Genomic DNA, 18,077 nt, shown 5'->3' with positions numbered 1-18,077 from the left:
GCAACCTCTTTCTCTCAATATTCCTAGCTTGCCTAGCTTTCGCCTTAGAATTTAACTGTTCCGAAGCAGTAGAGCAACTAGATTCAGATATAGACTCTTCGTCGGTAACTTCCATGGCGAGACTGATCAACCAACGCGTAGCGCACCGCTATATATCCCAGTGAAGCCGCCACGGAGCGAACGCAAAGCGAGGAGGTCGTCATATCAAAGGAGAGACCATCTATTAGGCGCGTCGCCTGTTCGGGGACCACGACACACGCGACGAGCGGCTGCCTTCTAGCTGCGGCGGCGAGCAAGCTTTCGTCACGCGTCGTCATAGCAACGGAGAGGGCTTACGTCACACCACCTGCCAAGCACAGCGCCGGCTCTGGGGCATAGAGTTTCTTACTATTAACTAGAGGGAAAGCTGGCACCACTGCACCTGTACCTCCATGGGCGCACAAAGCATAATGGGGCGTAGAGCTACTTGGTGCATGACATTAGGTTTTTTTTTTTCAGGAACACAGAGTGGCTTTACAGAGATGTCCCATTCCGTATCCACGGCGCGCTCCGCGCGTAGACGACTTCGGCATAAAAGTAGTGCGCAAAATCCATAGTAGCGAGAACGCAACAGCACACGACGCCAACAAAAGGATTTTGTTTTGCGAAATCCTGTGGAAAAACCTTTTAAGATGTTGAAGGGACAACGTGTTTTCAAAAACGTATTTCTTTTTAAAAGTGCGCCTGTTAAGCACGAAATATTGGCTTTTGTAGTCTGCAATGCTTGGCCAATAGGAGGGCGAGCCATCGCTGATTTTGGGCAAACTTTGCATTTACGTGCTTTTCTGCTCGTTTATTGCAATTTATAGACAAGATATTGAACGTCAGGACATTCTTGATTATCTAACAACGTTTGTTTTTTCATTATTTTTTGGCCAAAAGTTGTAGTTCTGCAGTCGGCAGCTCTCCGCCCCATGATGCTTAGAGCGCCCATGGTGGTACAGGTGGTGTCGAGGAAGCTTCATGCAAACTCCATAGGCGGGGCGCCAGCTTTCCCTCTAGTTAATAGTAAGAAACTCTATGCTCTGGGGGGGAGCACGGCATACGCGACGGGCGGTTAGACCTGGCTAAGTATTGCTTTCGCAATAAAAATACCCCTGAAAGCAGGAAATTGGACCGCTGTTTCCGTAGCTAAGTTGGTAGAGCAGCCAACGCGTAAATCTGAGGTTTGGTTTCAGATCCCACGAGTTGCATGTGGTTGTTTTTCTTCGGCTTTCTAATAAATTATTTTTAAGCGATACAATAATAATTAACATTCTTCATTGATCAACACCAGACATTTGAAAAAAAAGTTACGGTATGCTCCTTAGTTTCTATGGCTGTTGGCTTTTAAAGGTCAAGAGAAAGCATTTGACTGAATAGAAGCCTCAGCAGTCAAGCAGGCATTGCAAAATCAGTGTGTGCGAAAGCATCATGCAAAATTACTAGAGGAACAACACACGACTGCTCTTTCACGGCACATCCACCACTGTCCTCCGGAAACAATGGAATAAAAACGCAATAAAGTAGGCTGTCAGTTTTCAAGACAATCTGTGCATTGTTATTCACCGCGTGTTTTCAGGAGGAATTCAGTGACATGGGTTAGGAATAGGTAGGGATAAGAGTTGATGAAGAATTCCGCAATAATTTTTGATTCCCTGATGACATTGCCTTGGTAAGTACCTCAGCGGACGAGTTTCAAAGCATGATCAATAGATTAATGAGGCAAGGTAGAACGGTTAGCCAAAAATAGTATGCAGAAAATTAATGGAATATTGAACAATTTCGGATGAGAAGAGCAGTTTAAGATAGGTAGTCAAACGATGAAATTTGTGACGGAATATACTTAGCGCGGTTAGTGACCGCAGATCCGCACCACGAAATTGAATTTAATGACAGAAAGATAATCGATTGGAGCGCATTAGCAAGTACTATCAGATCCTAAATATCAGTTTACCAGTATCCCTGAAGAAAAAAGCATAAAGCAGCTGTACCTTATCGGTACTCGCCTACGGTTCAAAAACATGAAGGCTAACCAAAACAAGTTAAAGTAATACAGATGGCAGCTCAGCCAAATATGAAAACGAAACTGATAGGTAATACGATAAGATACAGCAAGTGAGTAGTGTGGATGCCGGAGCAGCCGCAATGGCATCCTATTCTTAACGAAGGAGGAGAAATGGGCATGTGCATCTGACTTACTATAAAGGGAGGATAACTGATGGTTTTTAAGAGTAACGGAGTTGACTCGTAGAGAAGGCAAGCGTAGCAACGTGCGTCAGAAAGTTAAGTGGACGAAGGAGATTTAGAAGTTTGCGGGAATAAGGCGACCTATGCTGCTCAGCACTGTGTTATATGAAATGATATAACAAGCCTCCGTCCCACCGTGGGCGTAGAAAAAGTGACTATAATGTTGATGCAACGAAAGATGCCATTTAATGGCGTTGCCATGAAGGTTGGTATTGAGGGGGTCGACAACCTTCGAATAAATTTCGAGCTTCCAGATGCGCCCTCCAACCAATATAATTATCTTAATCTCGCCGGTAGTGAGATCACGAACTTATTGTTTAGCTCTAACACCTCTTGTAAGAAGCAGCGGTGCGATACCATCAGTCACAAACTTATTCCTATCAGAACTTATCACAAATATTTCCTTACAATGTGCCCATGGATTTTTCACCGCTCTGCCATATTAACGTAGGTTAGGCGGTTTTTCGAGCCATGCAAAGCTGCTCACATATGCAGCTGTTCATACTTACTGGTAATTTTTTCTTGCGGAAAAAAAGAAAATTTGAAAATAAACTTCAATGTTGCAGATCTGAGAGAATGCGACAGCAAAACTTAATTAATATGACCGACGCAGCCATGAACCACACGTGACAGTGCTGCACAATTTTAAATGCATTTTTTGGTTTTGTCTGGCTTCCTGGGTATTTTCTGCCAATTACTTTGGAGGAATAATTCAGCAGATTACTTGTTCAAGATATAAGAAGTCGCCCTCATGCTAAAATGAAGAATACTTGTGGAATTTGGCACTCATGTTAGCGCAACTCGCTGTGTCAAAACTTTTGTGGGAGGCACTAACTTGCCTCGCATTGTTTAATTGCACTTCGCTTAAATCTTAGGTGTAGGTAGTAACTGTGTTTGAGATCCCAAACTCTTTATCAAGGCTAATAATTCACTTTCTTTTCGTCACCCCATTTCTAAATAAACTGAACACACGAGTAACAATGACACAACTGAATTTTAAGCGGTGCTGTCTCAGTAACAAGAGTCACTATATGATTGTTGCAGACGCATGATCGCTTTCAAGGCCGCTGGACCATTTTATTTTTGGCAGCATTGCAACCTCTTAGACCTCACTTTAATAGCAGGTAGCAATAACCTTTCGCTAGAAGAAAAGTAGTGAGCAGCTTCTGAGTGACGTTGACCTGATAGCGCCAAAACAAAAGCTGTGTTTAGGTTTTTTTGCTCATGCTATTGTCGAGCTTAACATTGTGTTCATGAGTATTTTGCCTGATTTTTAGGACCTACTGTACCAAGTCCAGCTGATTCAGGCACTGGTAAGATATATCAATTTTCCTAATAATAGAGAACAACACTGGCGAGGTTACGAAAGCTGTAAGACTAGAAAGCCATGAGAGTACCGCAGATACGCGGCACTCCTCAGTTACGTTGAGTAAAAAGGGAAAATGTAAGCTTCCCGTCTTCTGTAGTGTGTAAGAATATTCTGTAGCTGAAGACTTCACTGAAGCATGAGTGAGAAAAGTAATTGTTAATGAATCGTGGTAAAGTAGACTGGCGAGGTGTCCACCAGCACCTGGAAAGATGTTTCAATGCATGAGCAGCCCCTAAACCGGACATACACTTAATGTAGTGCTCTCTCGCCAAAAACGTTGACGTAGAGAATTTCCTTCTTTCGGGGTGGCACAGTGTCACATTTCGGAAGGCATCATTAAGGTCTGATGATATAATTAAGCATATCAAACTTATTACCGACATAATTTACCTTGCATCTGATGTGTCACAGTATAGGCACGCTTAATAATGCCTTCGCTATCTCAGTCTGCCATCGCCACATTTATTGTCTTTAAATTCTCAGCAAACTGTATAAGAAGACTGACAAGGAGTTAGGCATAATGCACGCCAAGAAAAAAAGTACGAAGATAAGCACACTACATTGCCGACTTCAAAGAGCCAGCAGTGCAATGTGTACGTGAGCGTGCTTTTCTGGCGCTTGTGTTCAGTGTACGATATTCCTCATATGCGGCCGCGGGTGTAAATATTCCCTTTTTCTTAACAGGAGATGTCCGATGACGCCATCGACAAGTGCTCGGAGTTGTTGCAATCATCAACATTGTAGAATGTATTTGCACTGAAACAATAAACTCAGACTGGAGTGCTACCGAGTCATGTCTGCTTGAGCAGTCGCCTAAAACTTGTGCTATTTCTTGATGGCACTGGCTGTGATCTCTGTAGCTCAAACTAATACTACGGTAACATATAACCAAAATATATGCGAAAAAAATTGCCAATTTATTCATGATACGCCTGGATTACCCCACTGCCGGAATGCATGCGGCGGCTCAATGTTTTCACCTTAGGCCAACCCCAAGAACAACACAAGCAAGGTTGTCACTAAAGAAATATTTATGCACCGTTTCCGGTACATAACATGTAAGCACACACGTGGCAACCGCAATGAGGTAGCGTATGCAGCATGTCTACAAAGAATCCTCGTCTGTTTGCAGCCTTTCTGGGCGTGCACTTGTTTATAGGCGTTTTATGAGAAGCATTAGGGCCCACCCACGAGAAGAGAACTTGAACTACGAACTTCGGGCGGCCAAGACCAGCGCGGCAGAACGCCGGTGCGCCGTCGCCCTGCTGCGCCATATCCGGAGAAATGCGGCCGGCCGCCGTCCTGCCGTCACCACCAATATTTCAGCATTGCTAGACACGGCGAGATTTTGTATACTTACTCAAATGCTAAAAAGGGCTTTGCATTTAAATTCAGGCCATTATTATTCAATGTCGGCAAAGAGTGCAGATTATTCTTTTATCATTAGCCTCTTTCAACCACAAGCGCTCTCTGGCACCAAAAAATATGTACTGACTGAACCTTGCAGCTCTCAATATCCTGAAAAAACCAAAATACTTGCCGCATTTCAACAATAAAATTTTGTACTGCTGGCATTTCCGGCATGCGGGGTGTGGTGTTCAAAGCCTGATTCCTCATCGTCCAGTCAGGAAGGGCTGCAAGTCTTTGGCCACGGATGCGGCTGTTGGGTACGGCAGTCCACCTAGTAAGTAGTAGTAGTAGTAGTAGTAGTAGTAGTAGTGGCAGTAGTTGTAGTTGTAGCAGTAATCGTACAAAGAGTAGAAGTAGTAGTCGAAGTAGTATTAGTAGCAGTAGGAAGACATGTGCAGAATTAATCGGATGATTAAGGGTACAGGGGCACAATGAACAAACCGAATAAACGGGTGGGACCACCTGTGCATACACAACAAGACGAATGAACAACATGAAAAACTAAGGAGCTGCACACATTCTGATCTCGACGCGTTCCACAATCCAGGCCCGCTGACATAGAGGATATCGGGTGTTGTACTTGTGGCACAGTGAGAAGAAGCACCTGTGCAATGACTGCGGGTATTCACGTCGCATAACTAAACAGTCGTCCCGGTAGTGGCTGTGGTGATATCGTTAGCAGGTCGCCATGACGCGGCGAGCAGGCAGTATTCCCAATGGCCTAGCGCCAGATAGCAGTATCGGTTTATTTCAAGGAGAGACATGACGTCTAGTTTAAGCCGTGAAGATGGCGTGCTGATCAGTATCAATATCTGGACGAGTTCTGGGATGGTGGAGTCGTAAATTTGGGTCTAGTAGAGGGTCCGGAATCGTGGGCGCCTGAGACGCATCGTTGGAGGTGTGAGACATGCACCGGGCAGATTCAATGCACACCATTCTGGAGATCCTTTGACAGGTCCTCGAGGCGATACGTCACGGGACCGAGCCGGGTGACGACACGGCAAGGACCCCGGTATTGAGGTAGGAGCTTTGTGGCACGTCCAGTAGAGCGGATGGTGAGGTGAACAAGGACGAATTCGCTGGATTGAAAAACCATATTGGGCGAGCCGCCACAGAGTACGTATGCACACGCGCATGAGCTTGGAGGTGCGTTGGGAGCCCGGGCGGCGCTAAGGGAGCGGACTATGGTAGCCAGGTCACCGGCTTGAGCAGCCCGCAGGTCCGTCAAAGACGTCACAGATAAAGGATGGCGAGAAAAACAACGACATGATGGGCGGATCCACGCCAATGCACTGTGGTGAAATCGTACTTGAATTTGGAGAGAGTGCGCGCTATCTTCGAATTCTCTTTCTTGGAGGACTGCAACCAAGTAAGAGCGCTCTTTTCCGTTATTATGATAAAGTGGTGGTCGTTTGGGTAAAGACAGAGCTTCGCAACCACCAAATCAACGGCGAGGCACTCGAGTTCCGATGAGCCCCGACTCCGCTGAACATACGAGTTGGCGGCTGGCATAAACCAGGACCCACTGGTCGCCAGATTCGTCTTCATGCAAAAGAGCAGATATGAGCCCAGCTTAGGTGTCATCTATGTGTAAAATAGTTGAGGCCGACTCATTGCACTGGGCTAAAGCAAGGGGCTAGAGGAGGGCACACTTGGTGTCGACAAACGCTCGTTGTTGGACAGGTGTCCAATTGCGGACAATATTCTGCAGAAGGGGGTTAAATGCTCGCTTCGTTTGGCAAAGTACGGAATGAACCGGCAAAGTAGGAAGGAAAGCGAAGGAATCCTTTTAGTTCCCTGTGCGTGGCTGGAGCTTCGCAAGCTATGAGCTCCTGCAGCTTGTCAAGGTCGGAACGAATGCCATGCTGGTGCACGACGTGACTCAAGTAGGTCACGTCGGCAGATCCGAACAAGAACTTCTTCAGTTCCAAGTGAAGCCCTGCAATGGTAAGTGCTGCGAGAACAAACTTAAGGCGCCTCTGATGTTCTTCAAAAGTAGCCGCGTAGGAAAATACGTCGTCAAGGCATACCAGCGCCATTTTCCACTTCATGCAGCCGAACACTAGGTTCATAAGGTGCTGAAAGGTGGCCAGGGCATTCGCGAGGTCGAAGGGCATACAATTTAACTGTTGTATGCCGTCGGGGCTCAAGAAAGCCGTCTCCGCATCGTCGGGATTAAGTGGCGCTTGCCAGCAGCCCGAAAAAAATTCGAAGACGGTAAAGTACTATGACCCCTTCAGGTGGTCGAGCGCGTCGCCAAGGCGAGGCAGCGGATACTCGACGATATGGGTGACGGCCTTAAGCTGTCGTTAATTGACGCAGAAGCGGATTGTTCCATCCTTCTTCCGCACAAGGACGACGGGGCAGAACCAAGGGCTATACGAAAGTGATGCCCTGGTCAAGCACGTGGGCCACGTACTGCTGGATAACCCACTGTTCGGCCGGTGCAACACCACGAGGTTTGTAAAGAATGGGCAAGTGACCTGCAGTGTCGATGTGGTGGTGGGTCCAGTAAGTGCACCCGAGTTCATCGGAACAGACGGACACTACAACTGCGGTGTTCCTGCAGTAGGGCCTATAGTGAGGAGAGCCCCGACGAGGTCAAGTTGGGGCCGAAATTGAAAGACACGCACAGTAGGATTTCCGGTGCTGAGGAGGAAGACGCCAGAACCGCGGACTACAGAAATGCAATCGATGAGCCAGGCCTCAACACGTACGCTGTGCCCAGTGGTGACCCGTCATTCTGAACTGGAGAATGGCAGCCCAGGTTAAGTAGAAGCACGAGGGCCTCTCCGTTGTTCAGAAACAGAAGGCTCTGAGGTAAGGTCATCTCTCCGGCAGGGCGTGAAGATCGGGTAGACTCGAAGAGCACGTCAAGTGTGACATGGCGGGCAAGTGGACCAGACAGCCAAGTTACCGCTCCCGATGGTACACTCAAGTCAGAAAGCGCCTACACTGTGAACAGATAGGCCGGCGGGACGCGACGTAGAAACTTCGAGACGACATTGCGCAGAAATGCGGAGGCTTGCTTGTTCGCCGACATCGCAGGGAGGCACAGCTCGGCACCATGACGAAAAATCTGGCGAATCCAGCCGTTCCCACAGGAGGGTGGTGCATCCGTTGATTCGTGACCGCAAAGTCGACAACAGTCAACCCCGCTGGCATCAGCATCACCCGCAGACCAGCGGCCAATTTGGGCTGTCGGCGACCAGAAACTCAGCCAAGAAAGTCGTGCCGAAGGCACGCATATTAACGACGAGACGGACAAATTGTATACCACTGTGCCGTTTCAGAAGCCCACTTTCAGAAGCTAGCAGAAGCAAGTGGGGAGCGTTTGCTACGAGCGATTTGTCCAATAAATTGAGAGCTTGTCACGTATATTAAGGAGCCTATATTAAATGTTAAAGGAAAGAGGTGTGAGAAGACAACGTGGATTAACCGAAGAACAAAAAAGATGAAGAAGAAGCATTCGGTGTGGTGGAGAGAGATGATTGGTGGAGAAGCATTCGGTAGGTGGAGAGAGTTGATTGGCGGAGAAGCATTCGGGGAGGTGGAGAGAGATGATTGGTGGAGAAAAGAAGAAGAAGACGACGCCAAGGCTCACGTGTACTAATACGAAGGCTATAAAAGGGCGAGTGAGAGCGAGGCACGGGGGGACAGCAGAGAAGCGGAGGCTCCGGCGGGTCACACAAATCGGCTGGAAGAGAGCGACGCCGGCTGCTGCTCCGGTGAGCTCGCGTTCTACGACTTCGCATCGTGGACTGCCTGCTGTGCCTGAGCCCGTTCCGGGGAGTTAACGGAGGACCACCTGCTACGGCCAATGGTGTCTCCAGCGCTGTTGCCACCCATACGGGTGGTGCCCCCAACGCCAACAACACCGGCATCACGGCATCACCTCCACGGGTGTTTGGACCGGGAGCTTATACGGCGCAGCCAGCGACGCAGCCAGCGACGCCCGCCCAAGCACGTCGAATGCCTCCTCGACGCCGGCTACTGGATCCATACTACGCCGCAGCCGCACCGACCCAACTATGAGGACGAACGCCGAACGCTATTAGTAGAACGCTAGTAGTAGACGCTGGTTGCAGTGTGCCCGGGTCGTGTTTATTTATAGTCTTTGTGTTTTGTGTTAGTCTTGTTCGTTTTGTGTTCTAGCGTGTGTGTGACGTGTGGTGTATTAAATGTGCATTTGTGTGGGCACACTTGTCGCCTAGTCCATTCTTTCGGTCCCAGTGCTCTCCGGGGATATCCATGACAGAGCTGCCGTCGTGTCGACGAGTGAACTCACATGCTGGCTGAAGAAAACAGCTTCTACCAACACGTAAAGCGCTGCACGGGCACGTAAAGATGATGACGGGGGGGGGGGGGAATCTGGAGACCGGAGAAGCGCCGGGACAGACTGATGCGTTCTGGTGGGACTGGGCCCCCAGGGTTCTATTAGATGTTTCCCGACGGGCAAGGGCCGACACAGTCCCTCGAATAGTGGCGCCGCTTGCTCCAGCGGAAGCAGCATAAATAAAGGCAGGCAGGCTCTCGTCAGAAAGAAGCAGCAATAAGGACTGCGGTCCGACGAACCCGCTCAGTGGAGGTAAGTTTAGCGAACGCTGGCGACCTTCCCCCCTTGGTCCGCAGGATCATGTCTGGTTCGATGGCGAGGCCTCAAAGCGGCGCGGACTGAATCAGGGCGCTCGAGGGACAACCGGGCGCCAGACCTCGGTACCCCGGATGGCATCCACAACTGCCTCAGTGCCGACCAGGGCCACGCTGGTCTGTGGCGCACCCTGCACCGAACGCCCCGAAGCCATTCGTGGTCGGTAGCCTTACCCACGCTCATGACGGCGAGCACGCAGACGCTGGTATTGGAGCCGGGGTTCCCCCGACCTTTAGTGGTCTGCGAGGCGGCCCGCCAGAACATGGCACGTACCGAGAGAGCAGATCCGGCACTCGGCACGGCAGCTTGGCGACAAGCACTATAGCCTTCGTTTACTCACCCCATGAACATGCAGCCGTGATAGTGTCTAGTTGAAGTTGGTAGGCATCAGAATACGTAGTACCGTCAAACATGGGTGAATCCGGCGTTCCCGACGGGCAGACTGGATAGGATAGGCATGCGTCGTGAACACCATTCTCGGACGGGGACGGAAGCCTGATGAGAGCGGACGGCGGGCGAAGGTGCTGGTCTGACGCTGCTCAGTTTGCCGGCACTAGATGGCGGAACTCGTGCTGGAGCGCATCAACCTCCAAGCCTATGCTGCTATTCGGGCGTCCATCAGCTCCAGGCGCTGATCACTCCGGTCTATGAAGCGCTGGAGGCCGGCGTCCAGCAACGGGGAAAGGGCAAGACCGCCAGAAAGGCAAGGGTCACCGGCGCAGTTTTCCGCGACGTATCAGCCGGGGACGGGCCACCGCCGGCGGCCGCTTTCGCCGCTTGTTTCTGGGCGTCCGACCGCTGGCAGCAAAGGTTACGGACAAACGGGCGTGCCCAGAGAGAACCACGCACGGTTGTAGAGAACACGGAGTAGCCGCGACCGGCGGCGGCGATTCTCTTCTCTCTCTACGTCTCGTGCTAGCTTCGCTCTTCTTCGTCTTCTGGCGCAGTTCTCAGCGTTTGCGGACGCCGTAATATAGAAAGTTGTAGCAATAATTGTATAGTAAGAATTCAATTAAATTTACGAACTATAAATATCGCAATTTGAATTCTAGGTTGCCTGAGTCATTTTTCATGGCCACAATCTTCTTAATGTGTACGCCGAGCGGTACACATTCTCAGTGAAAGCTGCATGTCAGTTGCCATAGGGGTCATTTTTGTTTTAAAGATAAAAAAGCCTATAAATCTCTTTCTAAGACGAAAAGCGTGAAAAAAACACACCTACGCAAAGACGAAGGACAAGCGCTAACTTCCAAATGACGTTTATTGGAAACATAGAAAGATATATAGGCACATGAAAGGGGGAAGACAGAAACTAACAATGACAGCAGCATACAAAAAGTCATGTCACTCATACCCGCTCAGATAGCTTATCTGCTTTTTTGAAAGGCCGATTTATGGCGTGCTTACGCAACCACTCCCCGTCCTATCAATCTCTAGCGCCTCTAATATCTTCCTTGTAATTTGCGAAGGATGCCTGTCGATAATTACATATTGTGGGAAGTCCGCAGCACAATGGCCGCCACCCTCATATTCACAGTCACGGCAGTAAATTGCCAAAGATTCCCGCATTTTTTTCACATTGTTAGCATGTTCTCGGAAACGCTCGTTCGCGCATCGTCCACTCTGACCGACGTAAAAACGGCCGCGTGTCAGTGGTATCATATAAACGATGCCTTCAGTACAATCAACATACCTTTTGGCATGTCGTATCCTGCAGTCTGAATCTTGTTCTCCCGATGGGTTAATTATTTTATTTTATTTTTTTCAAAATACCACAGGCAGCAGTAGTGCCCAGGCAGGAGAGGGTTACAAAAGGTTAGCTTGCAAAGAGCGCTCAAAGGATTAATGTTAGTACATTCAACAACCGAAACAGGCAGGCGATTCCATTGTTCCATTGTGCATGGGAAAAAAGATTTTTGGAACTGCTTAGTCCTGGCATTGCATGGCCTTATCACTTTTGTGTGCTTCAGCCTTGATGATCTTTGTGGTGCACAAAGTAAATACGAACCATGTGGCAATCTTGTTTTGTTGTTATATAGTAAGTGCAAAAATTTTAACCTGGCAATCTGTCTGCGCATATGGAGCGGCTCCAACTTGTGCTGCCATAGCATATTAGTAACGGGAGAAGGTTTCCGGTAATCGGATGAGATGGAACTGGCTGCATGACGTTGGATGCGCTCCACCTGCTCGATGTTTTTTACATGATACGGATCCCGCACAATAGAGGCGTGTTATAGGACTGGTCGAATCATAGTGCGATATGCCACAAGTTTTATGCTCGATGGGGACCCTTTTAATTTCTTGCGTAGGTAGCATAATTTACTGAATGATTTCGAGCATATATTATTGAGACTGATATCCCATTTAAGATTGGTAGTAATTGTCAGGCCTAGATATTTAATGGATGTGACTGCATCTATGCATTGATCTCCAATTTTGTAAGCGTATTGTAGGGGATGTTTCTAAGTTGAAATTGTCATTGACGCAGTTTTAGTAAAATTGATTTTCATCGCTCTTTGTTCACACCAGTCCGCGAGTTTACATAAATTGGTATTTAGTAGTTGCTGACAGGGTTCGTCAGCCTACAGAGCCTGCTTAGTTTTTTAGGTGCTGAAAGCACCACGTTGATGTTCATTCTCCGGGCAATCTTCTTGAGATTGTGGGACAAAGTGTGAATATACGGCAAGACGACATTCTTTTTATCTGGTTATTCTTTTGCCACTTTGCCACTGTCATCCTTGTGCTTCTTGAGGATGCCCTCCGCCACAGCACAAAGTAGATGGGAGGGATAGCCGCTCGCCCCTAGGCGATCAATCGGCCTCCAGAAACTGTCTCCAACTAAGTGGATGCAGGACTTTTCTACGGCATTGGACCGGCTGGTTTTCACAATGCCTCGTTTTACAAGCTTCATGCGCGCCGAAGCAAAAGGTAGCAGCGCTTTCTTACCTAGCGGCTCGTATACCCAGTACACATGAGAATGTGAACAAACAAGCCTGAGGTCCAAGAACCTAAGGAACGACCCATCGGGAACCTCGTGGGTTGAAACAAGCGGCTTTAGGCCAGCCTTACAAATCGCTAACGTGCGTGCTACTTCCTCTTCAAAGCCGGGATCGTTCACATTTAAAATTACTAAAAATTATCTACGTACAGAAAAGTTCGTAAGACTTTTGAGTCAGTAAGGGAGTCGGCCAAGGCCCTTTCAAGCTGCGCCTTGGGCCTAAGCCGACTCCATTTTCATGTTTCCCATCTACTGAAAACCGATAATGGAAGAAGGGAAGTATTCTGTCAAAGTATTCTATGTCAAAGGGAAGTATTCTGACATTAAATATTGATGCACTGGAACTTGTCATCCGGCTCTTTCATGCCTTTTCAGTGCCCTCCGTAGAAACCTAAATAGCTACTTTTAAGAACAAATGCATGAGTTGACGCTAATATGCATACCAACTACCACTCTAATTATAAAAAGCCATGACTATGGTTCAAGATCATAGTTGAACGTTTCAACAAAAATAGCTCTGCTAAATAACTATCAATCCTCATTGAAGGAGCTTCATGTAGTTAAGAAATAGTTTGACCTACTAACTACGAAACAAGTATTTTTTATACTCATCGGGTTTACCAATCATAATTAAATATTGCAAAAACCTACAACACGAATAACCAATCCATAAAAAGTGTGTGATCACCAGAACTCTCATATTTAGTATAGAAAAGCAGGTAAAAAAAACCACTGTTCCTGCTTTGTAGTTACTACAGAACCTGACAATAGCTTACCAGAGTTCTTTCGATATATGGCTGTCACATACATTAAGGAGCCTAAATTAAATTTTAAAGGAAAGAGTTGTGAAGGAGACGACGTGAATTAACCGAATAATAAAGAAGAGGAAGAAGAACCATTCAGTAAGGTGGAGAGAGACGATTGGTGGAGAAGAGAAGATGACGACAAGGCTTACGTGGACTAACACCGAGGCTATAAAAGGGCGTGTGAGAGTGAGGCACGGGGGGGAACAGCAGAGAAGCGGAGGCTCCGGCGGGTCAGGGACGCGTCAGCTGGAAGAGAGCGAGGCCGGCTACTGCTTCGGTGAGCTCGCATTCTACGACTTCGCATCGTTGACTTCCTCCCGTGCCTGAGCCCGTTTCGGGGACTCAACCGAGGACGCTACCACCCGCTACGGCCAGGGGTGTCTCCAGCGCTGTTTCCACCCATCTGGGTGGTGCCCCCAAAGCCAACGACACCGGCATCACCTCCACGGGCGCTTGGACCTGGAGCTTGTACGACGCAGGCGGCGACGCCAGCCCAAGCGCGTCGAACGCCGCCAGCGACGCCAGCCCAAGCACGTCGAACGCCGCCTCAACGCTGGATACTGGATCCATACAACGCCGCAGCCACACCGAACCAAACGTGAGCACGAACGCCGAACGCTAGTAGTAGACGCTGATAGCAGTGTTCTCGGGTCGTGTGTATTTATAGTCTGTGTTTTGTGTTAGTTTTGTTAGTTTTGTGTTCTAGTGTGTGTGTCGCGTAGGGTGTATTAAATGTGCGTTTGTGTGGGTACACCCGTCGCCTAGTTCATTCTTTCAGTCCGAGTGTTCTCCGGAGAGATCCGTGACTAAGATAAGTACCTTTGTCACGGATCTCCCCGGAGATCCTGGGAGACGCCTCGCGCGCGAATGCGCGTGCTTGCGCCCTTTCCTCTCTCTGTCTCTTGCCCTCCTGCTCATAGAGATGCATCGCCTCTTCCTTGCTTAACCCTAGCTTGAGCGCCAGTTCTAACGTTCTTGCCAAATCCATCCTTTCTGCCGTCGAGAGATCGGAAAGATCGAAGTCAGAGCAAAAAGAAAAAAGGAAATGAATCCTGGCACCGGCTCCCCACTTATCTTTGTCACGGATCTCCCCGGAGAACACTCTGACCGAAAGAATGGACTTTAGGCTACGGGTGCACCCACACAAACGCACATTTAATACAGCCTACGTGACACACACACTAGAACACAAAACTAACAAAACTAACACAAAACACAAATACTATAAATACACACGACCCGGGCACACTGCTATCAGCGTCTACTACCAGCGTTCGGCGGCCGTGCTCACGTTTGGTTCGGTGTGGCTGCGGGGTTGCATGGATCCAGTATCCGGCGTCGAGGCGGCGTTTGACGCGCTTGGGCTGGCGTCGCTGGCTGCGTCGTAAAAGCTCCAGGTCCAAGCGCCCGTGGAGGTGATGCCGGTGTTGTTGGCTTTGGGGCACCACCCGGATGGGTGGCAACAGCGCTGGACACACCCCTGGCCGTAGCAGGTGGTAGCGTCCTCGGTTGACTCCCCGGAACGGGCTCAGGCACGGGAGGAAGTACACGATGCGAAGTCGTAGAACGCGAGCTCACCGGAGCAGTAGCCAGCGTCGCGCTCTTCCAGCCAGTGTGTCCCTGACCCGCCGGAGCCCCAGCTTCTCTGCTGTTCCCCCCGTCTCTCGCTCTCACACGCCATTTTATAGCCTCGGTGTTAGCCCACGTAAGCCTTGTCGTCTTGATTTCTTCTCCACCAATCATCTCTCTCCACCTCACTGAATGCTTCTCCACCAATCATCTATCTCCACCTCACCGAATGCTTCTTCTTCCTCTTCTTTATTCTTCGGTTAATTGACGTCGTCTTCTTCACAACTCTTTCCTTTAAAATTTAATTTAGGCTTCTTAATATATGTGACAATGGCAGCGAGTCATTTCCGATGTTATCTTTAATGACACGGGTAACGCGAAAATCGCTCAATCCCTAAAGCTAACGTCTTCACCGGGCAGTGAAGACCTCAGTACTAAAGCGCTTAGGTAGGCAAGGAACATTAAAATGTGATTTTATGTCAAAATTTTGAGCAATCAATGCAATCGGGAGCGCTGGCGGAAAACTAAATTACAGAATGTTCTTCCAGCTACGAAAAAGGGGCTTTGGCTTTATGATCTACTCATCGTCCTAGATTTGTCACACAAGTTTGCTCGAAACCAAAGTATCATTGCTCTATCTCAAAGCGAAGTTTATATGAGTTTCTTTCATTATAATGAACACGGCTTTCATAAAAGCCTCTCTGGCGGCATACAGCTGATTTATTCATTAGCAACCTCACTTATATTCTTCAGTTAAACGAACCAGTCGGCATTGTCTCCATGAACTTTGAAAAGGCATTCAGTAAGGTTGTCATCAGTGACTTCTGTTGCAACTTTCAGGACTTAAATTTAACTCTCTCGCATTGAACTGGACAAATTAGTTACTTTGTATGTGGTAACAGTCAATGGCCAACCAGTCTTCAGTACTCTCAAATGTTCTTCCTAGGAAGAGTACCCCCACTATTAATATTTATAAAGTACTTTAAGAACCTCCCGAATAATATCTCTTCTGGTATTCGCCTATTGACAGTCTGCGTACTCTCTCGCCCCACCCGTACCATCTGTGACTTGCATGCTACAAGAAGACCCTCAGTGTCTTGAAGCATAGTGCAACAAATGGTTAATGTGTTTGAACACTAACAAACGGCTATTACTTTCTATTCAACGTCTGCAAAACTACCAAGAGTCAAAATAGGTCATGAGACTGAATTATCATTTTTTAATTCTGATAAATACTTCAGCGTCACTCTTTCTAATACTCCCTTTTGGTCGCCACATATGACCTTACTAGCGAAGCCAGTTTCACTGTTCGTTACATCCGTTGAAACTTGCGACTGGCCTCTTCGTCAGCAAAACCTTGAGCCGGTAGCGGACATTTGTCCACAATTAAATTTCGCATTGTTCTTTTGGGACCCTCATTAATCTAACCTTCCTACACCATTGAATATGCTTGAAATGATAGAGCCAGGTTTATTTTTCGAGACTTCTATTGTTGTAGCGTCACCACACAAAAATCAAAGGTTAACCTTACTACTAACGTCAATCCGGACTTGGCAACCTTAGACTGTCCCTATAACTGAAATTTTATCAAGGTTCATTTGATATTTTATTTTTCCCAGGTCATGCAATTCAAGCAGCACCAGCCCTTCTAAAGCTGTCAGAGCAGCCCCTTAAGAGACAATTTCACATGCCCCGTCTCCTTCTTCTTGTGAATTGTGTGGGACTGGAACGGCTTGCAGTCAATGCTGGGCACCATTCCGACCCGCTTTTGCTGAAACCCGACGTAAATCTCATCCATCAAGAATTACTCCTTTTCGAGGTAAATTGAGGTATTCATAATAAAATCATCCGCGGCACTCGGTGGATCATTTGAATGCGTCAGCACTTTCTGTTCCGGCAGATTTTGTTGTATCCCAGACTTAAGGGTATGCCATGATAGCTTTAATGGGTGAATGCCTCTATATGCAGAGTTGGGGTTCTCTGCTTTTCATTTATAGATCGCTTGGATTCTTCGTACCACTCCTAGTGCAGTGGTGCAGCGGTTAAGAGATGCGTACCTGCCCTGAAATAGCAGGTGCTGCTGCTGGTGGGGTTTGTGGGACACAGGTTGCTCTCACTAAACAGGCTCTTGCGCCCAATGTTTATTTTAATTCGAAGTATTTAGGGTCTCATTTTTGCAAAAACCACCTAGTTTTACTTTAACGAAATTCCACCGAGTGCCCTGCCAAATTTGAGATTCTGAAGGATTCCTAGTTTTCCGCCTGGCAGAAAGCACTGTAAAACTGGAAATCCTGAAGGTCACTGAAATTTTGGCAGTTCGCCGACCTCCAAATAATTTTCCACTTTGCCCGATCACAAACTCTGCCACTCCGCCCAACCCAAAAATTTGGCATGGGTACAGCCCTAATTTAGCACTTAGGCCGCCCTTCCAATTTCGCAGTTGGCCCACCCCAAAAATGTGGACTTGGTCCGCACACAGAATTCACACTCGGCCCGCTCCTAAAATTTGGTATTTGGCCTACAATAAAATTTGTGAGTTTGCCCCACTCCTAAATGTCGATGTTCATCCACTTGAAAATTTTGCAATTAGCCCACCAAACCTCCAAACCTCCAAAGTTTGGCACTTGGTTCACCTCAGGACTTGGCAATTACTCACGCCCCAAATTTGCAGTTGGCTAAACCCTAAAATGTGGCACTTAACTCCTCCCAAGAATTTGCCATTGGCCAGCACAAAAACAGGCAGCCAACCTTAATATCTGCGCTTTGGCCCACGCCCAAAATTTCGAACTTTTCCCCCTCCCAAATTTTTGCAGGTCGCCCACCATGAACATTATCATTTATCAACTACTGAAAAATTTCACAGTTGGTCCACCTAGAAAACATTTCCCACTGTGCCGACCACCAGAGTTTGGAACTTCGCCCACCTCCAGAGAATGCGGTGTTCGCACACTTCTAAAAATTGCCATTTGGCCAAACTTCAAAATTTTTTACTGAGCCCACCCCCAA

At 47.9% G+C, this 18,077-nt stretch overlaps 1 protein-coding gene and 1 long non-coding RNA gene across 2 annotated transcripts in view; one reads left to right on the top strand and one right to left on the bottom strand.

The window, feature by feature from the left end:
- The first annotated feature begins 3,025 nt into the window (after nucleotides 1–3,025).
- LOC144110311 (uncharacterized) lies at nucleotides 3,026–4,427 on the top strand. The gene is made up of 2 exons (XR_013309800.1): nucleotides 3,026–3,581; nucleotides 4,322–4,427. It is a non-coding gene; the product is annotated as an uncharacterized LOC144110311 (long non-coding RNA).
- A 2,338-nt stretch (nucleotides 4,428–6,765) lies between these two features.
- LOC144109679 (uncharacterized) overlaps nucleotides 6,766–18,077 on the bottom strand; it is a 41,383-nt gene continuing 30,071 nt past the window's right edge. Inside the window, exon 5 of the mRNA XM_077642479.1 lies at nucleotides 6,766–6,986. Within this exon, the coding sequence (XP_077498605.1) occupies nucleotides 6,766–6,986 (221 nt within the window). The remainder of the gene's footprint in view (nucleotides 6,987–18,077) is intronic.

Source organism: Amblyomma americanum, chromosome 11 (genome assembly GCF_052857255.1).
Source record: "Amblyomma americanum isolate KBUSLIRL-KWMA chromosome 11, ASM5285725v1, whole genome shotgun sequence".
Lineage (NCBI taxonomy): Eukaryota > Metazoa > Arthropoda > Arachnida > Ixodida > Ixodidae > Amblyomma > Amblyomma americanum.
The sequence above is the reverse complement of the archived record's forward strand: the minus strand, read 5'-3'. Positions and strand labels throughout refer to the sequence as shown.